This window comes from Ammospiza nelsoni, chromosome 4, assembly GCF_027579445.1.
Source record: "Ammospiza nelsoni isolate bAmmNel1 chromosome 4, bAmmNel1.pri, whole genome shotgun sequence".
NCBI lineage: Eukaryota > Metazoa > Chordata > Aves > Passeriformes > Passerellidae > Ammospiza > Ammospiza nelsoni.
The window spans coordinates 1751143-1768428 of record NC_080636.1 but is presented as its reverse complement, the minus strand read 5'-3'; the positions used below and the strand labels follow the sequence as shown (position 1 = coordinate 1768428).

General features: G+C 44.2%; 1 protein-coding gene and 1 non-coding gene across 2 annotated transcripts; both read right to left on the bottom strand.

Moving 5' to 3' along the window:
• Window positions 1-108: 108 nt before the first annotated feature.
• Window positions 109-17264, bottom strand: PTCD3 (pentatricopeptide repeat domain 3). Its single transcript, XM_059471465.1, has 24 exons — window positions 17173-17264; window positions 15574-15623; window positions 14922-14961; window positions 13874-13919; window positions 13101-13169; window positions 12558-12662; window positions 12062-12185; window positions 11222-11340; window positions 10758-10828; window positions 10385-10472; window positions 10240-10300; window positions 9869-9951; window positions 9068-9212; window positions 8439-8489; window positions 7490-7573; window positions 6566-6594; window positions 6191-6294; window positions 5404-5482; window positions 5222-5312; window positions 4477-4562; window positions 3391-3539; window positions 2502-2543; window positions 1470-1628; window positions 109-784 (listed from the first exon to the last, which is right to left on the bottom strand). Exons 1-24 carry the CDS (start codon window positions 17262-17264, stop codon window positions 697-699), a joined length of 2055 nt encoding a protein of 684 aa, XP_059327448.1. The 3' UTR covers window positions 109-696.
• On the bottom strand, window positions 10029-10170 carry LOC132072914 (small nucleolar RNA SNORD94). Its single transcript, XR_009418435.1, has one exon. It is a non-coding gene; the product is annotated as a small nucleolar RNA SNORD94 (small nucleolar RNA).
• Window positions 17265-17286: the final 22 nt, after the last annotated feature.

Below are 17286 nucleotides of genomic sequence, written 5' to 3'. Positions count from 1 at the left end.
CTTGTCAGAGCTGCTCTGCTGTAGTTCTAGAACACCAGGTATTTCTACCAGAAAGGTAAACTTTGGTTCAACCAGTTTTTGCTCAAGGATTATCAGAATACAGCCAGCTTTAAGGTCAGCCATTTATTAGAGACAGTTTCCAGCTGTACAAAGTATAATTTAACATCCAGACTCCAACACCCCTCCCAAAACACCAAAAGGATGAGGAACAACACCACAGGTGCTGAGTATTGCATTACTTCAGGGTTTATATACAGAGTAGTCCTGGTATTTAAGTAGTTCAGCAAAGTTAGATGGAAAGGAGTTACAGCTGGCGCAGGGTCGAGTGACAGGAGGCCCACGAGAAATCTTGCTGGAGCTGTGGAAGCCTTGTGCCTGCCTGAGCAGCCTCCAGGGTGCACAGCACCCCTCTCCCTGCAGCCCTCCAGCCTCAGTGATGCTGTTTATCAGGAGTGCTGGGGAGGAGAGCTGGGGCAGCCCACGCTGTGTCCCACATTACCAAGCAGATTTAACAGCTTCCAGCTGGCACGTGAGGACGGTGTCTTGCCAAGCAGGTCCCGTGTCAGAGCACTCAGAGCGTTCATCAGTGCTGCAGCAGCTCCCAGAGGCCATTCCTTCAGCAATTGCACTCCTTCCAAAGCCTCCTGGTATCATGGCAACAGTTGTTGCCAGTTTTCCCAAGAGGAAGAGGGACAGCTACTCACGGTCACTGTCACTACTGTCACTGTCACTACTGTCACTGTCGCTGCTGTCACCATCCCACGTGATGCTCTCCAGTGCCTTCCTGTGATGTCAAACAGATCAGTCATCAGTCACCTGTGTGACTTGTGCTTGAAAAGAGATCCCCAAACACCAGGCAAACACAGAGAACATTATGGGCTGTCTAATACCTACTGTCCTCAAAGGACACCAAGCATTTGATGGAAGCACATCCTCTTGGGAAAGCCAACACCTTCAGCTCCCCTCCAAGTGCTGAGCCAGCTGTCAGGGGTGCTGGGCTTGTATTTATTCCCTTGGAGGACATCTGGCTCCAAACTCTGGTCCCTCAAGCCCTGATCACCATCTGAGGATCTTTGGGCTTGGCTACAGCAGTGAGAGGTGAGCACAAGCCCCAGAACGTGGCAGCCACATGCAGGGCTGTACCTGTACCACCCCCCTGCTTTTACTGGGCTGCAGCAGTGCCTTCAGGCAGCCAGACCCAGCTAGGAAAAGATTCCAGGAAAGGAAGGCAAGAGCAGGACTGAGCAGTGGGTAAGGCTAACCCCACCATGGAAAATTCCCTCCTAGGTGGGATGGATATAGCATGGAACCAAAAACTGAGGGGCCATTTCAGTCCTGGAGTCAACACACCAAAGCCAGTTGTCTGCTCCCTTGTCAGAGAAGCTTTTCCAAGCCTTTCCAAAGGCACTGCCCCTCCAAGACCCTGTCTATGTACCCCTTCATCAGGAACATGATACAGTCCAACTTACTTCTGTGTTTCAGAGAGTTCAAATTCCTCCTCCGTTCTGCTTTTCAGCCTTTGAGATAAGGGAAGCCCAAGGGATGCTGCCAGCTTTACCATCTTAATTGCCTCATCTGGGCAATTGGTTTGCTTAGCACAGTTCAGGAACTCATCCATCACTTTGTCACTGCAAAGGCAAAAGGGGACTGTTGTCAGGGTCACAGGAGAGGTGCCCATTAATTTACAGCCCATGCTTTAGAGAGGGAGAGAAGGTGACATTTTCACATCTACCAGTTCATCTCTCTGCTCCTGCCAGGAACTTCACCTCTGGTACAGAGGGAAGGCTCTGTGGGAAGTTTGGGAACTTCTGTCCCAGCAGAAGAGAGCAGGCACAGAGTGCCACTAGGTGTGTAGCTTTGGTACCACACACCCTCATGGTGTTCACTGGGGCAAGCTCCAACTTTATTTAAATAAACCCCACACCCAACCAAAACCCATTACTATTCCTTACAAGTTGTGTTCTACTTGAAACAATTCCCTCCTCCAGAATCCCAAGACAAGCAAGCTGGTGTAGCCTAACAGGGAACCACCTCAGATTTAGCATTTGACTTGATAAACTTGTCTTCAGAAATCAGGCACCTCTGAAACACCTGTGCTTGGTTAAGGGCATACTGGAATATTTCTGAGCATGTGGGAAACCAGATGTTTGTGAGTCCTGCTCAGACTGATTTGCACTGCTGCTCTCCATGGCCCAGAGCTTCAGACACCAACTGCTTCACTCCCTCCCACTCTGCACTTTCAACATGTTTGAAACATATTCCAAGACAGAAAGCTCTTGGAATATTTCCACTGGATGAACACACAGCACACATGCTCACAGACAGACACACATTCATGTTCTGGAAATAAATGGACCTTTACTGTCAGTTACAACTGGAGGTTGGACTAACTGACCTCTAAAAGTCCCTTCCATCCCAAACTATTCCTTCATCCCTGAACAGAAATTCAGGATCTCAGCCAAAGGGGAGACTCAGTAACTGGAGAACCTAAAAATGCTTACGTGGGAATCCTGTTGATTTTCTGGAAATGCTCCAGCATGTTCCTGTTCAAAAGAAAACAAAAGAGTCATTTTAAAACCACACACAACAGGAACAGACAGACATTCAGCCTCTTGGATGAGCCTCCACTGAAACACAGGTAAGCTCAAATTCATGAAACAATCTTCCCCATGGATCTCATGCTGTATCCTTGCAAATGCAATCTGTACCAGCTAACTGCACTGATTAGTTTAACACAAAGTTTCTTCAACTCTGCAGAAAATGGTAAGTGTAGCTGCTGGCAATTTGCTTTAAAAATACTACCCATTTTTAATATTTTAAAGACTCCTCTGTTGCTATTTCTTTGTTTCAAATGAATCACTGTACACTGAACATCTGTATTTAACAGAAAATAGCTCAGAACCTTATATCAGAGGCTAGATATTTTAACCTGTATTTCAAGTTTAGAGCATGTAGGACAGTAAATTCTAGCTATCAGAGTTCTAAAAAAAGCCTGTTTAGAGTTTTAATTAGGACTGCTGCTAATTAAAATTTAATTAAACTAATTAATCTCTTTATCAATTTGAATTCTAAAGAGTTCTAAAAATCAAAAATGGCAACTTGTTGGCACTCAGCAGTGCTCAGGGCAGTGATTTGTCAGACCACACCTTGCCATAAGCAGCTGTACAAAGCTCTATACACCAGTTACTACATTAGTTTCTAAACCATTTTTAACACAGACAACTGTAACTTAGTGTCAAGAAGGAACAATAACAAGGAAAAAAAACCCCATCACATTCCCTGCAGGCTTTATCCCCTCCCTTTGTCTGCATTGGCATTCCAAGGCACAGGTCATTAGCTTTTGCATTTTGTGATTAAGCCTTGAGCTGCAGTGTCAGAGCCCACACGTACCAGGCATCCTGGGTTCTCCCAGCCCTGGAGAACAGCACCACAACATGGCCCAGAGCACTCCCTGTCCACTCCAGCGGGACCTGCCCCGGCCCAGCAGGCTCATGGACAGCTTTGATTTCTTCAGCACACTTGGCAAAGGCCAGCTGAATCTGTGAAAACATTGTGCTGTGAACAACAAAACCTCTGAAATTAACAGAAGCTTTTCAGGGCAATTTCTCCTGCAGCTCCTATAGGTTTGCTCTGCATGTGATTTAAATTTGTGAATTAACAGTTGTTACACTGGGAGACAAATCTGTCCCTTCTGTCAGGATGGCTGTCCCCACTAGGCAAGCTCCAAGGTGGCTTTGCAGGGACAGCTGTATTCACCTTCAACACCTTCAGCTTGAGAAAGCAATTACTGCAATGAAATCCTTGGCAACATCCCTGGACTCTGCCATGTGCTTCCCCAGAGATGTGGCTGCTTGGGCTGCATTACTTCTCCAAACCCTGGTAAGAAGGGATCCTGCCCTGCTAATCTGAGGTTTCTTTATAGGTTGAACACAATCCAAGTGGTTTAGCAGGCCTGGATAAGCTCACATGGATCTGGAAATCTGCAGTGGCAGATGCACTGGAACTGGATCTCCAGGACTGACCAGGGATACAGCATTTACCTACAGCTGGGGAGACACCACTACTCTCTGCTGAGCTTCTGTGCTGATTCTGGCTGGGATAGAGTGAAATCTCTTTACTTTCCTCTTTCTTACTATGGGGCTGTGTTTTGTATTTAAGATGGAAAGTATGTGGATGACACAGGGATATTTTTGTTATTGCTGGGCAGTGCTTGAAGAGCATCAAGGCTCCCCCAGCAGGGAGTGGGCTGGGGGTGCACAAGGTGTGTGGCACAACAAGGAGTTGGGAGGGGACACCTCTGGGACACCCTAAATGCCCAAGGGATATTTCAGACCACAGGATGTCATGCTGAGCAGATAAAGCTGGGGAAAGGAGGAATGGGGGGTACACTTCTCCCCCCACCACCTCACAGGGGAGCAGCCAGCAGGTGGCTGTGTGGGGGCTCAAGCTGTTGATAGGAGTTATCAGCTTCCTTACCTCACTGGGGTGCTGCTCCCTGCTCATCAGAGACAAGAACTCCTCCAACAGCTCTTGTCTCCTGCTGAACCCCAGCTGTTTCACATCTGTTTAGAGAGAGGCAGCAGTTGGTAGGTGTGACCAGAACCCCATTCCCAAATCCTGGCAACATGCTCAGCACAATTTAACAAGGCAGAACCATTCTCTGTGATTGAGTAGGGCACATTCAGTTCCCCTTCTTTCCCCTCATTATCAGATGCTGTGCACCAAATACACAAACGAATCTGATTCCTTCTTCCCTTCCCTGCTGGGCTCAGGATTTCTGGGTGACAGCCCAACCACTCCCCTTGATAATGGCCCTCAAGGTGCCTGCACTGACCAGCCTGGTGGTGGTGGTGACCCTGTCACAGACCAGGGAGGGAACATCACACAGAGCACTGTCTGTAGCATCAGTTACCAGCCCTCAGTGGAACATGGACCTGAACTGCAGCTGGACACTGAGGCCCACAGCACCCCACAGCCAGAACCCTCCACCACCATCTGCTGAGGACTAAGGAGTGACTCATTTTCATTTTTTGGGGAGCTAAATGAAATCTTATCCAAGGATCTGCAGAGGGTTCAGGTAATTCAATACCACAGGCAAGCACTGCACCTTATCATGGCTACTCCAAGCAATGGGAAGTTTCCAGGCTTTGCACTAGCTCCAACTTTGCACTGCTCCTGGCATTTGTCAGACAAACTGTGAAGCCGTGTGGCCACCACTGACCTTCCCACACTGAAGGGATCACTTCCAACTGGTTGGCTGCATCCAGTGCTTGAAGGAGGTCCAATATATTTTTAGGAGATGGATAGAAGAGCTGATGAAGGAAGAAAATAATTTCAGTCACCTGTGACTGCTCCATTTCTCCACGGAAAAGCTCTGCAGCTCTTACCATGGTGCACACTTACTGAAGGTGACATTTCTTTGTACCACTTCAACACCACCTCAATTTGCTCCATCATGCACAACAATGAAAAGAATTTCGACCTAGAGAGAAAAAACCATCCTAATTCAGTGATGACTAGATCAAGCAAACCATGAAAGTACCAGCAAATGATGGTGTGCTGATCAGATTTTGCACATCAAGGACATTTCACTGGTTGCCACACTCCATGCCATCAGAAAAGCAGCAGTGTTTCTTACAACAGCTCAATGCTGACACTAGATTATTGGCAGAACTAATCAGACCACTCTGTTTTAAAATATATTTAAAAAGCATTAAAGATTAAAAATCTTCCTGCCTGATTCCAGTTTTAAGGTACCTGAATCTGTTTCAAATGCAGCTTTTGGATATAAGAACTGAACTAAATTAACCTTGTTACTTATGCAAGTTTGCAAGACGAGCCTGAGTCCTTGATCCAGTGCACTGACTAGGAAAACATCCCTACACAAAGAAAATTTGCTGTTTGGTGTTACCTCCAAAGCTGCCATGCAGGGTACACAACAGAATGGCAGAACCCACAACTGGTTGTTCTAGCTGTTGGATGGGTGTTGAGATAAACCGATGCTCCATGACACTGGATTTCAGTTCACAGGCCACAAACTGAAAATAAATCCTTAGCAATCCCTGCTCTTATGAAAGATCTAATTCCCAAACTGGATACACAATAACAGCTGGTGCTCAATGTCTGAATCCCAGTTTGTACTGAAGCTGACTGCAGCAGACAATGCTGAATACAACCTCCCTTCACTCACCAGTAGCTGTTTGATCGATCCACATCCAGGAATTTCCAGTTGTCTCCCTTCTCCAGGGCCCTATTTAACTGATAGGCAAGCTTGATATCCTTGAGATCACAGCACTGCAATACACCAGATGTGGGAGCTGTTACCAAATGGAACTCACAAGAGTCACAGAGGTACATGCACATATCACAGGCATGCAAACACCAGTTAGGGAGGGGTCAAGCAAAGAACTGCAGAATTATGGCAGAAAGGAGGAGGTGATGAGCACAGATAAAAATGGGAGATACTGAAAGCTAAACCTTGTGTGACAGGATGCAAACTCACAGGCAATTCTCCAACAGCTGGAGGGGCTCAAAGGAATTCTGATGGCAAGGAAGAGGCACTTACCACTTGCATGGCCGTGTTAAAGAAGTTGGCTGAAAGGGAGCAAACAAAAGTCTGTTAGCTTCAAGCTTCCAAGGAGACACAAACCACTCATTAACCCTCCCTCCCTCCATGAGGTATGTTCAATTAGAAACCCAGTCTGCAGCTCAGTTTGACAATATAGCAGAGCTCTTTGCTTTCCCTGTAGTCTTTGGCATGGCATGAGTTGGGTGGGGATTTTTATACACTTCTAGCAACAACTTAGAGCACAGAAAGAAACAATTTTACACATCTAGCAGGACAGAAGCAAAGGAAGCAGGGTACAACATTCTGGCTATTTCCAGGAATCCTTCCAAAGACAAAGAAGAAAGCTGATGAAGAATGGCTTTCAACACTCCATTAACACCATGTTGTTTAGAGATCTTTCTTTGCCAAACCCCTCTTGATGGAAGCTGCATCTGCCTCCAAACCTACAGAAAGATTTATGAACTTCCCAGGGCAAAGCCGTGTACATACAAATGGCAGAAAGAGCCAGGAACATATGGGATGTTCAGGATATTCCCCTCCTACAGACCCACACTCCAGTTTCCCATGAAGTTGTATTTAATGAAATTTTCTCAACAGGATTAGGAAGAACTAAAATAGGAAAACTCAACCACAAATCTTATAACAAAAACCTGCCATTCACCTGATGTGCATCATTTCATGAAACTTTCATGATATTTTATCACATGGACTTAAAATGCTCATTTGACACAAACTACACACCTACTTTCACACAGAAGCCAGTGCAGCAATGCACAGCACAATTCCCAACACTGGAATCTGCCCTTTGTCTCCAGAAATATCAGCAGGGCCTGAGAGAAGCAAGCTGCATGCATTTATCCTGGCCTAGTAAAACTACCTGACATTCACAGGTACCTTTTCAATCAAGCTTGAAATCCTTACCATCATCAGGGTCCTGAGCAGTGAAACTTCGCTTTTCAACCTCATTTAACACCTCAGAGATGATGTCTGATGACTGAGCTTCAACTGTGGGACAAAGAGACAAACAACATCACATCTCAGTTGTGCCAAGCACTTCCTTGTGAAGAGCATCAGTCTGCAAATACACTACAAAATTGGGAACAAGCAACATAATTTTAAACAAATGTAAATTTCTGTGGTGCTCCACACCAGCTGCAATTTAATTTGCTCTAAAATTTGCCCTGCTAATGTAGATTTCCACATCAGGAGGGCAGATTCAGAAAGATAGAAGTGCTTTCTAGCAAGAAATCAAGCAGGCCTGGAAGTTTGTCTGTTAGAAAGTTGCACTAGAAAAAGCAAAGTATTTATGCTTTATATATTTTTAACGTATATTATATAAATATACTTTATATTTCTATATTAACAAACAAAAATTTAAAAAGGGGAAAACCAAAACCAAAACTAAACGAACCCCCAAACTCCAGAACCAAACCTAGAGAGACTCCAGAGCAATTCCTTTACATTTTTTGAAACACAAGGACTGCAGTTATGGCTACTTTGCCTATTCTCTTCCTATAGCCAAAAGTCTGTGGGCATGGGATCTTAAACAGTTGGGTTCCTGTTTCTAACACAGCTGTTTTTCATGCCAGCTCTAATGCACAGAAGAACTGCTGCAGGAAAACAAACTCCCTGTGAGTGGCACAACATGAAATCACACACTGTGGTCAGACCCAGCCTCCACAGTGACTGAGCAGCTTTTGCTCCCTGTATGAGGTTATCCTTTTTTATCACCCAAGCAGAATCAGGCAGCACAGGGGACACTAAGATCACACCCATTAAAAGTTGTCTTTCAGTCCATAAGTGAACTGCCTTCACCCATCACGGGTGAAGAGCATCAGAGCAGCTGGCACCCCTTCATGGCCACACGTACCGCCTTTGTAATACACGGAGAGCAGATGGTCATAGGATGCCAGGCTGGGCTCTGGAAAGAGAAACACTGCAGTCACTGCCACACTCCTGGTGAGCTCTGTGCCACTGCTCCACTTCAGGCTGCTCCTCCAGCCAGGCAGCATGCATAAATGTACTCTAATATCCCTCCCTGCCCACCCTAATGCTGGGCCAGACCCCACTACACACACCTGGGAGAGGGGATATCCAACACTGTTCCACCAGTTGGAGCACCCTATTTCTATGGGGGAGCAGCCAAGCTTCCCTGCTCTAAATTAAAATCAGAAATACTTCACAGCTTATTTCCCTTTTGCACATAAATGGAATCTTTAGCCTATCAACAAGCATGTTACTGGGGCAAAGCACAGCCCACAGGACATCAATTCTGCAGATATTTCTGTTTCTGAAATACTTATTTGGAAGGAAAAAATCATCATCTAGATCAAAAGCTTTTTTCTGTAGAGATGCAGATCTATAGACCTGAGCTGGCTTGGGAAGTACATCTCCCCTGGAGTCAGGAAATTGCCACCATGTTGTGTGGTGTTGAACTCCTGTGTTAACTGCTCTGCTCATCATAATCACTGCATACAATAAATACTCTGGTTCTCTTACCTATATCAAGTGCTTCCATTTCCTTTAATACAAATAAAGACATAGCTCTGCCCACACCACCACATCTTCTCAGGCTCTTCAGTACAGAGTTAAAAGTTAGCAGAGTTGGTTGCACTTTCTGTTGAGCCATGTGAGTCAGGAAGTCCTTAAAACAAAATTCCCAAATTCTTAGTGCTACACATATTATGGATCACAGTTCAGCTTTCAGGTGGGTTATACATACATTTCCTCAACCTAAGCCTTCTTACCCCCTTCAAGTGAACAATTCTGCTTTAACTGATTATTTAATCAGTACTATCTAATTTTTAATGACCAAACCCCAAGGCTACATTACATCAGAATAAATTCTGCAGAATTGTCTCTAGAACATAACGGAACATTTTTATAGTTACATAATATTTTTCCTTACTGAAGTGTCATTAAAACTCAAAATTCCATTTCTGTCACAACACCATGAATTGAAATTCAGAGTTTTAATCTAAAATTGTTCATTTATTTTATCTCCCATAAGTAATTTCTCCAATTACTTTCTGTCCAGGCAGGTCCTGGATCAGATATGTTCTCACAAGGTAAATCACGCTGCAAAGGCAAGGTTGGGTTTTTCACATTTGCCACTCCTCCATAGTTACCTCTACTGTTTAAACTACTGTACTTCCTTTACAGCAGATATTAGTATCTGGGGACAAAGTTCTTGCTTTTGGTCTTCCAACAACTGCAAAATTTCACTAATAAGGCAGATCCTTATTAGTAAAAGAGCCCACTGTTACCACTTCCCCACCTCTTTTGCTCTACCCTCCTTACCTTGGCTAATTCCCATCTTTCTACGAATTTGTCCTTTAGATACGGGACTGCTCTGATCAGTGCATTGAAGGTGTGCACATCAGCTGGAAAATGTAAGATAATCCATTTTAAATGACAATTCATAGCCTACAGGAAACAGTTTGAAACAGTTTGTTCTAGCATGGCTCAGTTTCTGGCAAAGTCTCATGCAAACCTGTCTCCAGAGAGCCAGCCACACGCCAGCTGCACTGGAATTCCCAGTTTGCATTCAGCTCCCATGATCCAGCTGAGGTCCGTACCCCTGCGCCAATCATCACTGCCATGAACAAACAGTGCCCAACAGGGGCTTCCTCTGCCCAGGACACCACAAAGCACAGCCAGGAGACACTCACCCTTGTGCCTTTCATTCAGCAAGTCTATGTACATGTCATAAGCTTTAGAATAAGCCTCATGCTGCAAAAACAAAAATGAACCATCTCTGAGTATGTGAGATCTGAAAAGCTGGAAAAATCCCCCAGCACTGCAGAATGACTTTACCTTCACCATGCCACGGATCATTGAGCAATAGGAGTGTGCATTCCTCTCTGGCATTATCTTAAATATCCTTTCAGCATGGTTGTTCTCCCTAGAACCAGCGAACAAAATAAATGTTAAAGAACCAAATAAAAGATACTCTTAGGAGAAGGATTCAACATGCAAAACAAAATAAGGGCTGTACCCCCAAAGACTGACATTCACATATCACACTTGTGACACTTGAAGCTACTCTACAATCACCTACCAGATTTCCATGAACACTTTAAAAGAACAGGAAACACAGGTTTATTTAACAAGACTTAGGTGTGTTCTGTAACAACAATAAAACTGCACAACCCATGGAATATGGGAATATCGGTAACATTTTCTATACCTCCATCTGGGGCCAGACTGTGAACCTCTTCGAAATTGTCTCTTTGGAGCTTTCTGTTCTGAAGCATCCACCTGGGGAGATTTGTGCAAAAAGAAGTTTCTCAGAGTTAAATTATGATTTAACATCAAATGCCATGACTTGCTAACAAAACTGAAGTTCAGCAGCATGGAACAAAGGTGCTTTTTAATGTGTTATATAAGAATAATTACTATCATAACATTCAGGAAGCAACAAATAGATTGAGAATACTGTTTATGTTATTAAACATATTAAGAGCTTTACACAAACTACTGTTGCTACTAGGTCAGTCATGGATTTTTGTAACAGAAATATGTCCTGGGAATGTTGACTGCATCTGATCCACCTCATGGCATCTCCCATGCAGACAGTACAAAAATCTTGATGTCACCTCGATATACTCCCAACTATGTATGAATAAATAGAGATCAACAAGTTTTCCATACCCCTGCTTCTTCCAAATCCTCTTTTTCTTCCTGCTCTTTTTCAGGAGTAGGTTCACCATCTCCATAGAAGCATAACAAATCTAAAAGGCTGTTTGTGGTCTCCAGAGACACAGGGGTACCTTTAGAAAATGAGAATTTATGACATTCAGAGAAAGTTAAGAGCTCATCACTCTACAGCCATATCAGAAACCCTCTGAACACCACTTTGCTCTCTTCCAACACAAATATATTCTCTAGCAAGTCCCTAACCCTGCTGTGACACCAGTACTGCCACAAACCCAGTCATCACAGGGAACAATTTCAACACTGAACTAGAGTATGTTTTTCTACTGAAGCCACTGAAAGAGCAGAGTTTTCCTGATCAAGTTTTCCTGAAAGAGCAGAGTTTTCCTGATCAAGTTTTCCTGAAAGAATAGAGTTTCCCTGATCAAGTAGAAGGAAGTGACAGCTCTCAGCCAGAACTGTGAAGCAGCACAAGCCCAACACAGCATCTGAAATTTCTAGTGCTTTTCATAACTCTTCCTAGGATACATCTCACTGTGAAGAACACTCTGCATGTTTCACTTTCTATGAAACATTCAAAATCAACAGAAGCATTTAATCTGCTTTCTCTTCAGGAAGCCAATTGTTCTCCTTATCACCAAAGTGACACGTCAGACAAGCAGTGGCTAAGATTCTCCAGCAATTCTAGAGAATTCCACTTCACCAGAACAGAGTCAGTTCTGAAAGAAGCAACAGAGTCACACAATTGTCTCCATCGCCTGTGGCAGCTACTGAAGTATTATTTTTGGCCCAATTTAAGCAGAGCTCCAGCACAGAAGCTGGCAGGTGACCACATACCTGCCTGCAGAAGCTGATCAAACATGTCCACAGACTCCTTCACCATCCTGAGATGGATACGCTCCCTCAGAGCCTCCTCGCTCACTCCTTCAGTCTGAGGGGTGAGGGTCTGGGGCATCAGGCACTAAAAGCAAACAGAGGAAGTTGGTCACAAGCTCAAACCTTCCCTACATATCCTTTATTCTTCACCCAATGCACTGCTTGCAGCCTAACAACAGCAGTGCTTTTGGTGATGAAGGACCACACACATCCTCATCCCTCACTTTGTGCCAGGAAGGAACACCTAAAACCCACTGCTTTTCTTACTTTTATCTCAAGAACCTGATATGATACTGAAAAATGTCCACTACAAAAACATAATGGAAATACAGTATTGTGTTCATACTGGGCAAAACAGTATTTAAAATTATCCTTTCATCTTAGTTTTGGACCAGTCCAACAGTAGATTTCAGTGACAAAGCACAAACACAATGAAAATAAAGAACAAAAAGCTTACTGGTACGTTGGGCTCTGCAAAAGTCTTGTCAAAATACTGAGGAAAGTTCTTTATGATGTACTTTGCAGCATTTCTCCCAGACTCCTTTGACAAGGAATACAGACGCTGCACACAAATGAGACAGAACAAGATGGAGAAAAACACAGATTACAAGGCTGAGAATTAGAAGAAACATTTTATTTAACAATGAACATTCTGATAGGATCAAATTAAACTCAGGCATAATTTTCAACTTACTAGAATCACAGGGACAACATCCCAGATAAACATTCTGGTAATCATGCCAGTATAAGAATCTCTATTCTTTAAATGCCATTGAATTCTACTTCCTTGTTACTCAATCAAGGGACACAATTCAGACATCTGAAATACTGCACTACTACCTCAAACTCAAAACCATCTCATTTTAGAAAGAAAATTCTGAAAGCAATCTGATACCTCATTTTCTTTTGTAATCAAAACCAGGCTTCAATTGGGTAGGAGCATTCACAGCCCAGACAAAGGCAGTAGGAAGCTATCAAGGAAGTGAAAGGAAATACCTACAGCATTAGCTGCATTTCTTGGCATCAGGAAAGGGTCATCCTGGAACATGTAATGAGCAGCAGTAGGATCCTGTAGAAAGAAGAGCCCAGCAATGAGAAGTTTATAGTCATGTGCACAGCCACAGCACACTGCCTCATGGAATTTAAGGCACAAGGAATTCTTCCATCATAACCATCACTAATGGAAGTTCCTCTTGTTCAAAAATAGGAAATAATTTTAAAAAATGTTTGGAAATAATTTCAAAAATGTTTCCATTTTACACACACCCTTGCAGGCTAATATGGTGACAGAAGGGTCCTGCCTATAATATATCAAGCAGTGAGTGCCCTGCAAAGTAGGACCCCAAATGAATGAGTCTTGGGAAGCTGATGGGACTTGGCAGGTTTTGATTCAATTCCCAGAATTCAAGTTAGATGGGATTTAAGAACAGCATCACAGCATTTCCAGGTTTTGCCCAGCAAGAGCAGACACCCCTTGCACTTTTTAAAGCTTTTCTGGACTGAGATTGGGAAGGACATTCTGGATTGGGAAGGAACTCGTGGAGGAGCTTGCTCCCCGTGGCAGTGACAGCCTTACAAAGCACTGCAGCTCTCTCTCAGCACATGAATGAGGCTTTAAGGACACAGCAAAACACCCTGAGCCAAAGGGAAAACCCTGATGTGAGAGTTCCATCTCTCATTTATGGCCAAAGCAGAAATTAAAGGGCTCCTGAGCACCAGGGTGTTGCACAGAAGGGACCCCTGACCCATCCCCATGGCCACAGAAGCACTCACCCTGTTGACAGTAGAAGCCAAGGTCTGCAGCACGGCCAGCTTATCCCTAAGCACAAAGGAGTTGGGTTAATTCCCAGCTGCAGACTTGGAATGCTGTGCATGACACTGCTTGGAGAACCAGCACAGGATTATCCTAACCCACAAGGATTTTCAGCTCTAGGAAATAATGTTTCTGCTGCACTAACAAAACATCACTTCTCACAAACAAAAAAAAAATGCAAAATGGTCTTGGTTCTTAAACAACCCTAGGAAAAAAAAGATTCTGAGGAAAACCAGAAGAGCATCTGTGTTTACAGCTATTACCCCTGCCCTTATAACATTATCAAAGAAATATTCTAGGGGAGAAACATTCATTCCAAGACAATAATTCCTTGGAATGCTGCTCCTAGAGCATTTCCAAGGGATAAATATATTAAGTTGCTCTACAAGACATGTCTTTGCAAGAAGAAATAAACCAAACCAAAACAGGTATCTCAGGACTCCTGTGCCTGTGGAACCTTAAGACTTTTTCTGTTTCAAGCAAACAAGGAAAGGCCAGTGAAAGTGTTTAGGTGAAGGCGGCCTTACTTTAGGTTTACATGCTGACACCATTTGACCATAAATTTAATTTTTGCTGTCATGAAATTCCATCTTAAGTGCTCCCAACAAAACAGGTTTTGTTCAGTTGTGTGATTTCTAAGGATTTATTCAGTTATCAACAATCAAGTCTTATCTTGCTGAAGAAACACTTTCACATGCAAACACCCAAATGAACTTGGTTTTACAGATCTTTAGCAAACGTGATCTTTTACAAAGAAACAGAAACATGCTTAAAAATGCACTTGTTCTAAGTGCTTTTAAAAGAAATGTCAGGAATGCAGTGTGCATGATCTGCAGAGAATAAGAATCAAGAATATTCAGAGAACTCCAAATCAGCAGGAAAACCCCTAGTGAGACACTGCATCAAGGAATACAGGAACCTCAATTTTCTTTTTCAGTTTTGGTGACAGACTACATTTAGCTGTCTAACACTGATTTTCTTTTCAAGATTCCAGAAGTAAACACTCACCATGTTTTCCTTCGGGGGAGCACAATTTCTTCTTGAGTTACTGTGAGAAACAATATTAAAAAGTTCATTAGAAACAAAGGGATGCCCAAAGAAAATTCTGACCCCATAAGTTGTAGCAAGGTGGGGTCAATCCATCTCCCAAGTGACAGGACAAGTGCAAATGGCCTCAGGTTGCACCAGGTGAAGTTTGGATTGGATATCAGGAAAAAATCCCTTCACTGAAAGGCTTGTCAAGCACTGGAACAGGGGAGTGGTGGAATCACCATCCCTGGAGGGATTTAAGAATGTTCATGTGGCACTTGGGGACGTGGTCTGGAGGTGCCTTGGCAGTACTGGGTTAAGAGCTGCACTCCACTAACTCAGAGATCTTTTCCAATCCCAGCAATTCTATATTCTACAAGAATTGATGAGTTAAGGTGATCCAGAAGAAAATACTAAAACAATGATTTTAAAACCACAGTCTAACACAGGCTCATGGAGCTGATGGGTGATGAGGTAAGGAAACAAGATAATCCAGGACATTTATGCACAATGAAGACCAGGAGAGAGAAAATCCAAGGAGGGCAAAGAGGGTGTTTACATCACCTTTATCTCCTGTATTCTTTGGAGATCAAAGAACATATGCAAGGAACCAGTAATGAAGACATCTCACCTTGTGGACTGTCCACAGTCTTCCCCAGAGCAGGACTACTTGAAGAGCTCCTATAAACAACCAGGGGTTGGAATTTATGGCAGTCACAGTAAAACAGCAAAAGTAGACTAGTGAAATTCCATACTACAGGTTAGAATTAACTAAAACATTAGAGGGAACTGGAGTGCATTAGAGTTACTGGCAATGTTGCACTGTTATTAACTCCAAATTATTGCCACAAAACTTATATTTGACGCTTCTCTTAAGGCCCTTGTTTCAAGAGACAACAGGTTGTACATGAAAAATTTTATTACAAAAAATCTGTGATTACTTAATATCGGGCTATAACATTTTAAAAGTCATTTTCATTAACTAGTGCATCTTAGAAAGAAAATCACACATAAATCAGAAAAGATTCTTTATGTTTTAGAGACAGGATCATGCTAAAAAAAGCACTTAAAAAAAACCCCACAACTTTAGACATGAGTAGTGTTCACAGAAGGAGAAAACCCAGAGTAATGATGCAGCCCTGGTGAGATGCAGATGCCCAGATGTCTCTACAGAGGTGCAGAAGCTCCTCACAAAACCACAGACCATGGACTCACTTTGCCGAGTACCACAGAGCAGCTGCTATGTGCTCACTGCCTCAAGCCTTGCTCACCACTGTTCACATTTTACTGCTTTCAACACAAATTAAGGCTTATGTCAAAATACTTGTACTCATTTTGTTCATGAAGCAACCTAACAGCAAAGCTTTCCTGCAGCCCTGGCCTTCAGCCTCCACACTGACCTTGGCCCTGAGGGAGAGGATGCTCAGGTGCAGCCGCAGCTCTGTGCACTGCACGCTTCCAGCTGCTCCTGGGAAGGCTCACAAACTGATTAAATAGGATTCTGCCATCCCAAAAATGAGTAACGATTACCCAGTGAAGTGGGACCTTTTGCATTGCACCAAATCGTGGAATGTGAAGGTGTTGGAAGGAACCTTTAAGATCTTGTTCCACAGACCAGGTTGCTCCAAGCCCCATCCGATCTGCCCTGGAACACTGACAGGGCTGGGCCATCCACAGCTTCGCTGAGCAACCTGGGACAGTGCCTCACCACTCCTACTATCAAAAATTTATTCCCAGTATCTAATCTAAACTTCTCCTTTTTCGATCTGTACTTATTATTCGTTGTTATTCCTATCACTACAATTCCTGATGAAAAGTCTTTGTCTTCTTGGCAGGCCCCCTTCAGTTTTGGGGTCTATATACAAAATTCCCTTCTCCAGGCTCAACAGCCCCAGCTTGCTCAGCCTCCATAAAGCGCTCATCCGCTTTTTCGTGAGACTCAGCTCTAGGAATCGCTTAAACGCTCGATCTCTCTCCCGAGGAGGCTCCGAGCCGCCCCAAACCAGGGAAGATCCCGGGAAAGGCGTTTAAAAGCAGATAAAAGCCCCACAAAAGGCGCTCCCTCCCTCCCTCCCTCCACGCCGCCCCGACCACGCCGGGCACCGCGCACTGCGCCTGCGCAGCCTTTCCCGCCTCACTGCCCACACTCCCAGCACCGCCTGCCCGTCGGTTCTTCCTCGGTGCCGCCGCCGCCCGTCCCTTCCTTCCCTTCCTCCCGGCGGTCTCTCACCGGTAGCTGTTCCCTCCGCCCGAGAGGCGGCACCGCCGGCCCAGCCACAGCGCCCGCTGCCAGCAGCCAGCCCCGACCCGCCTGGCCGCCATGGCCCGCGCTGGCCTCTGGGAA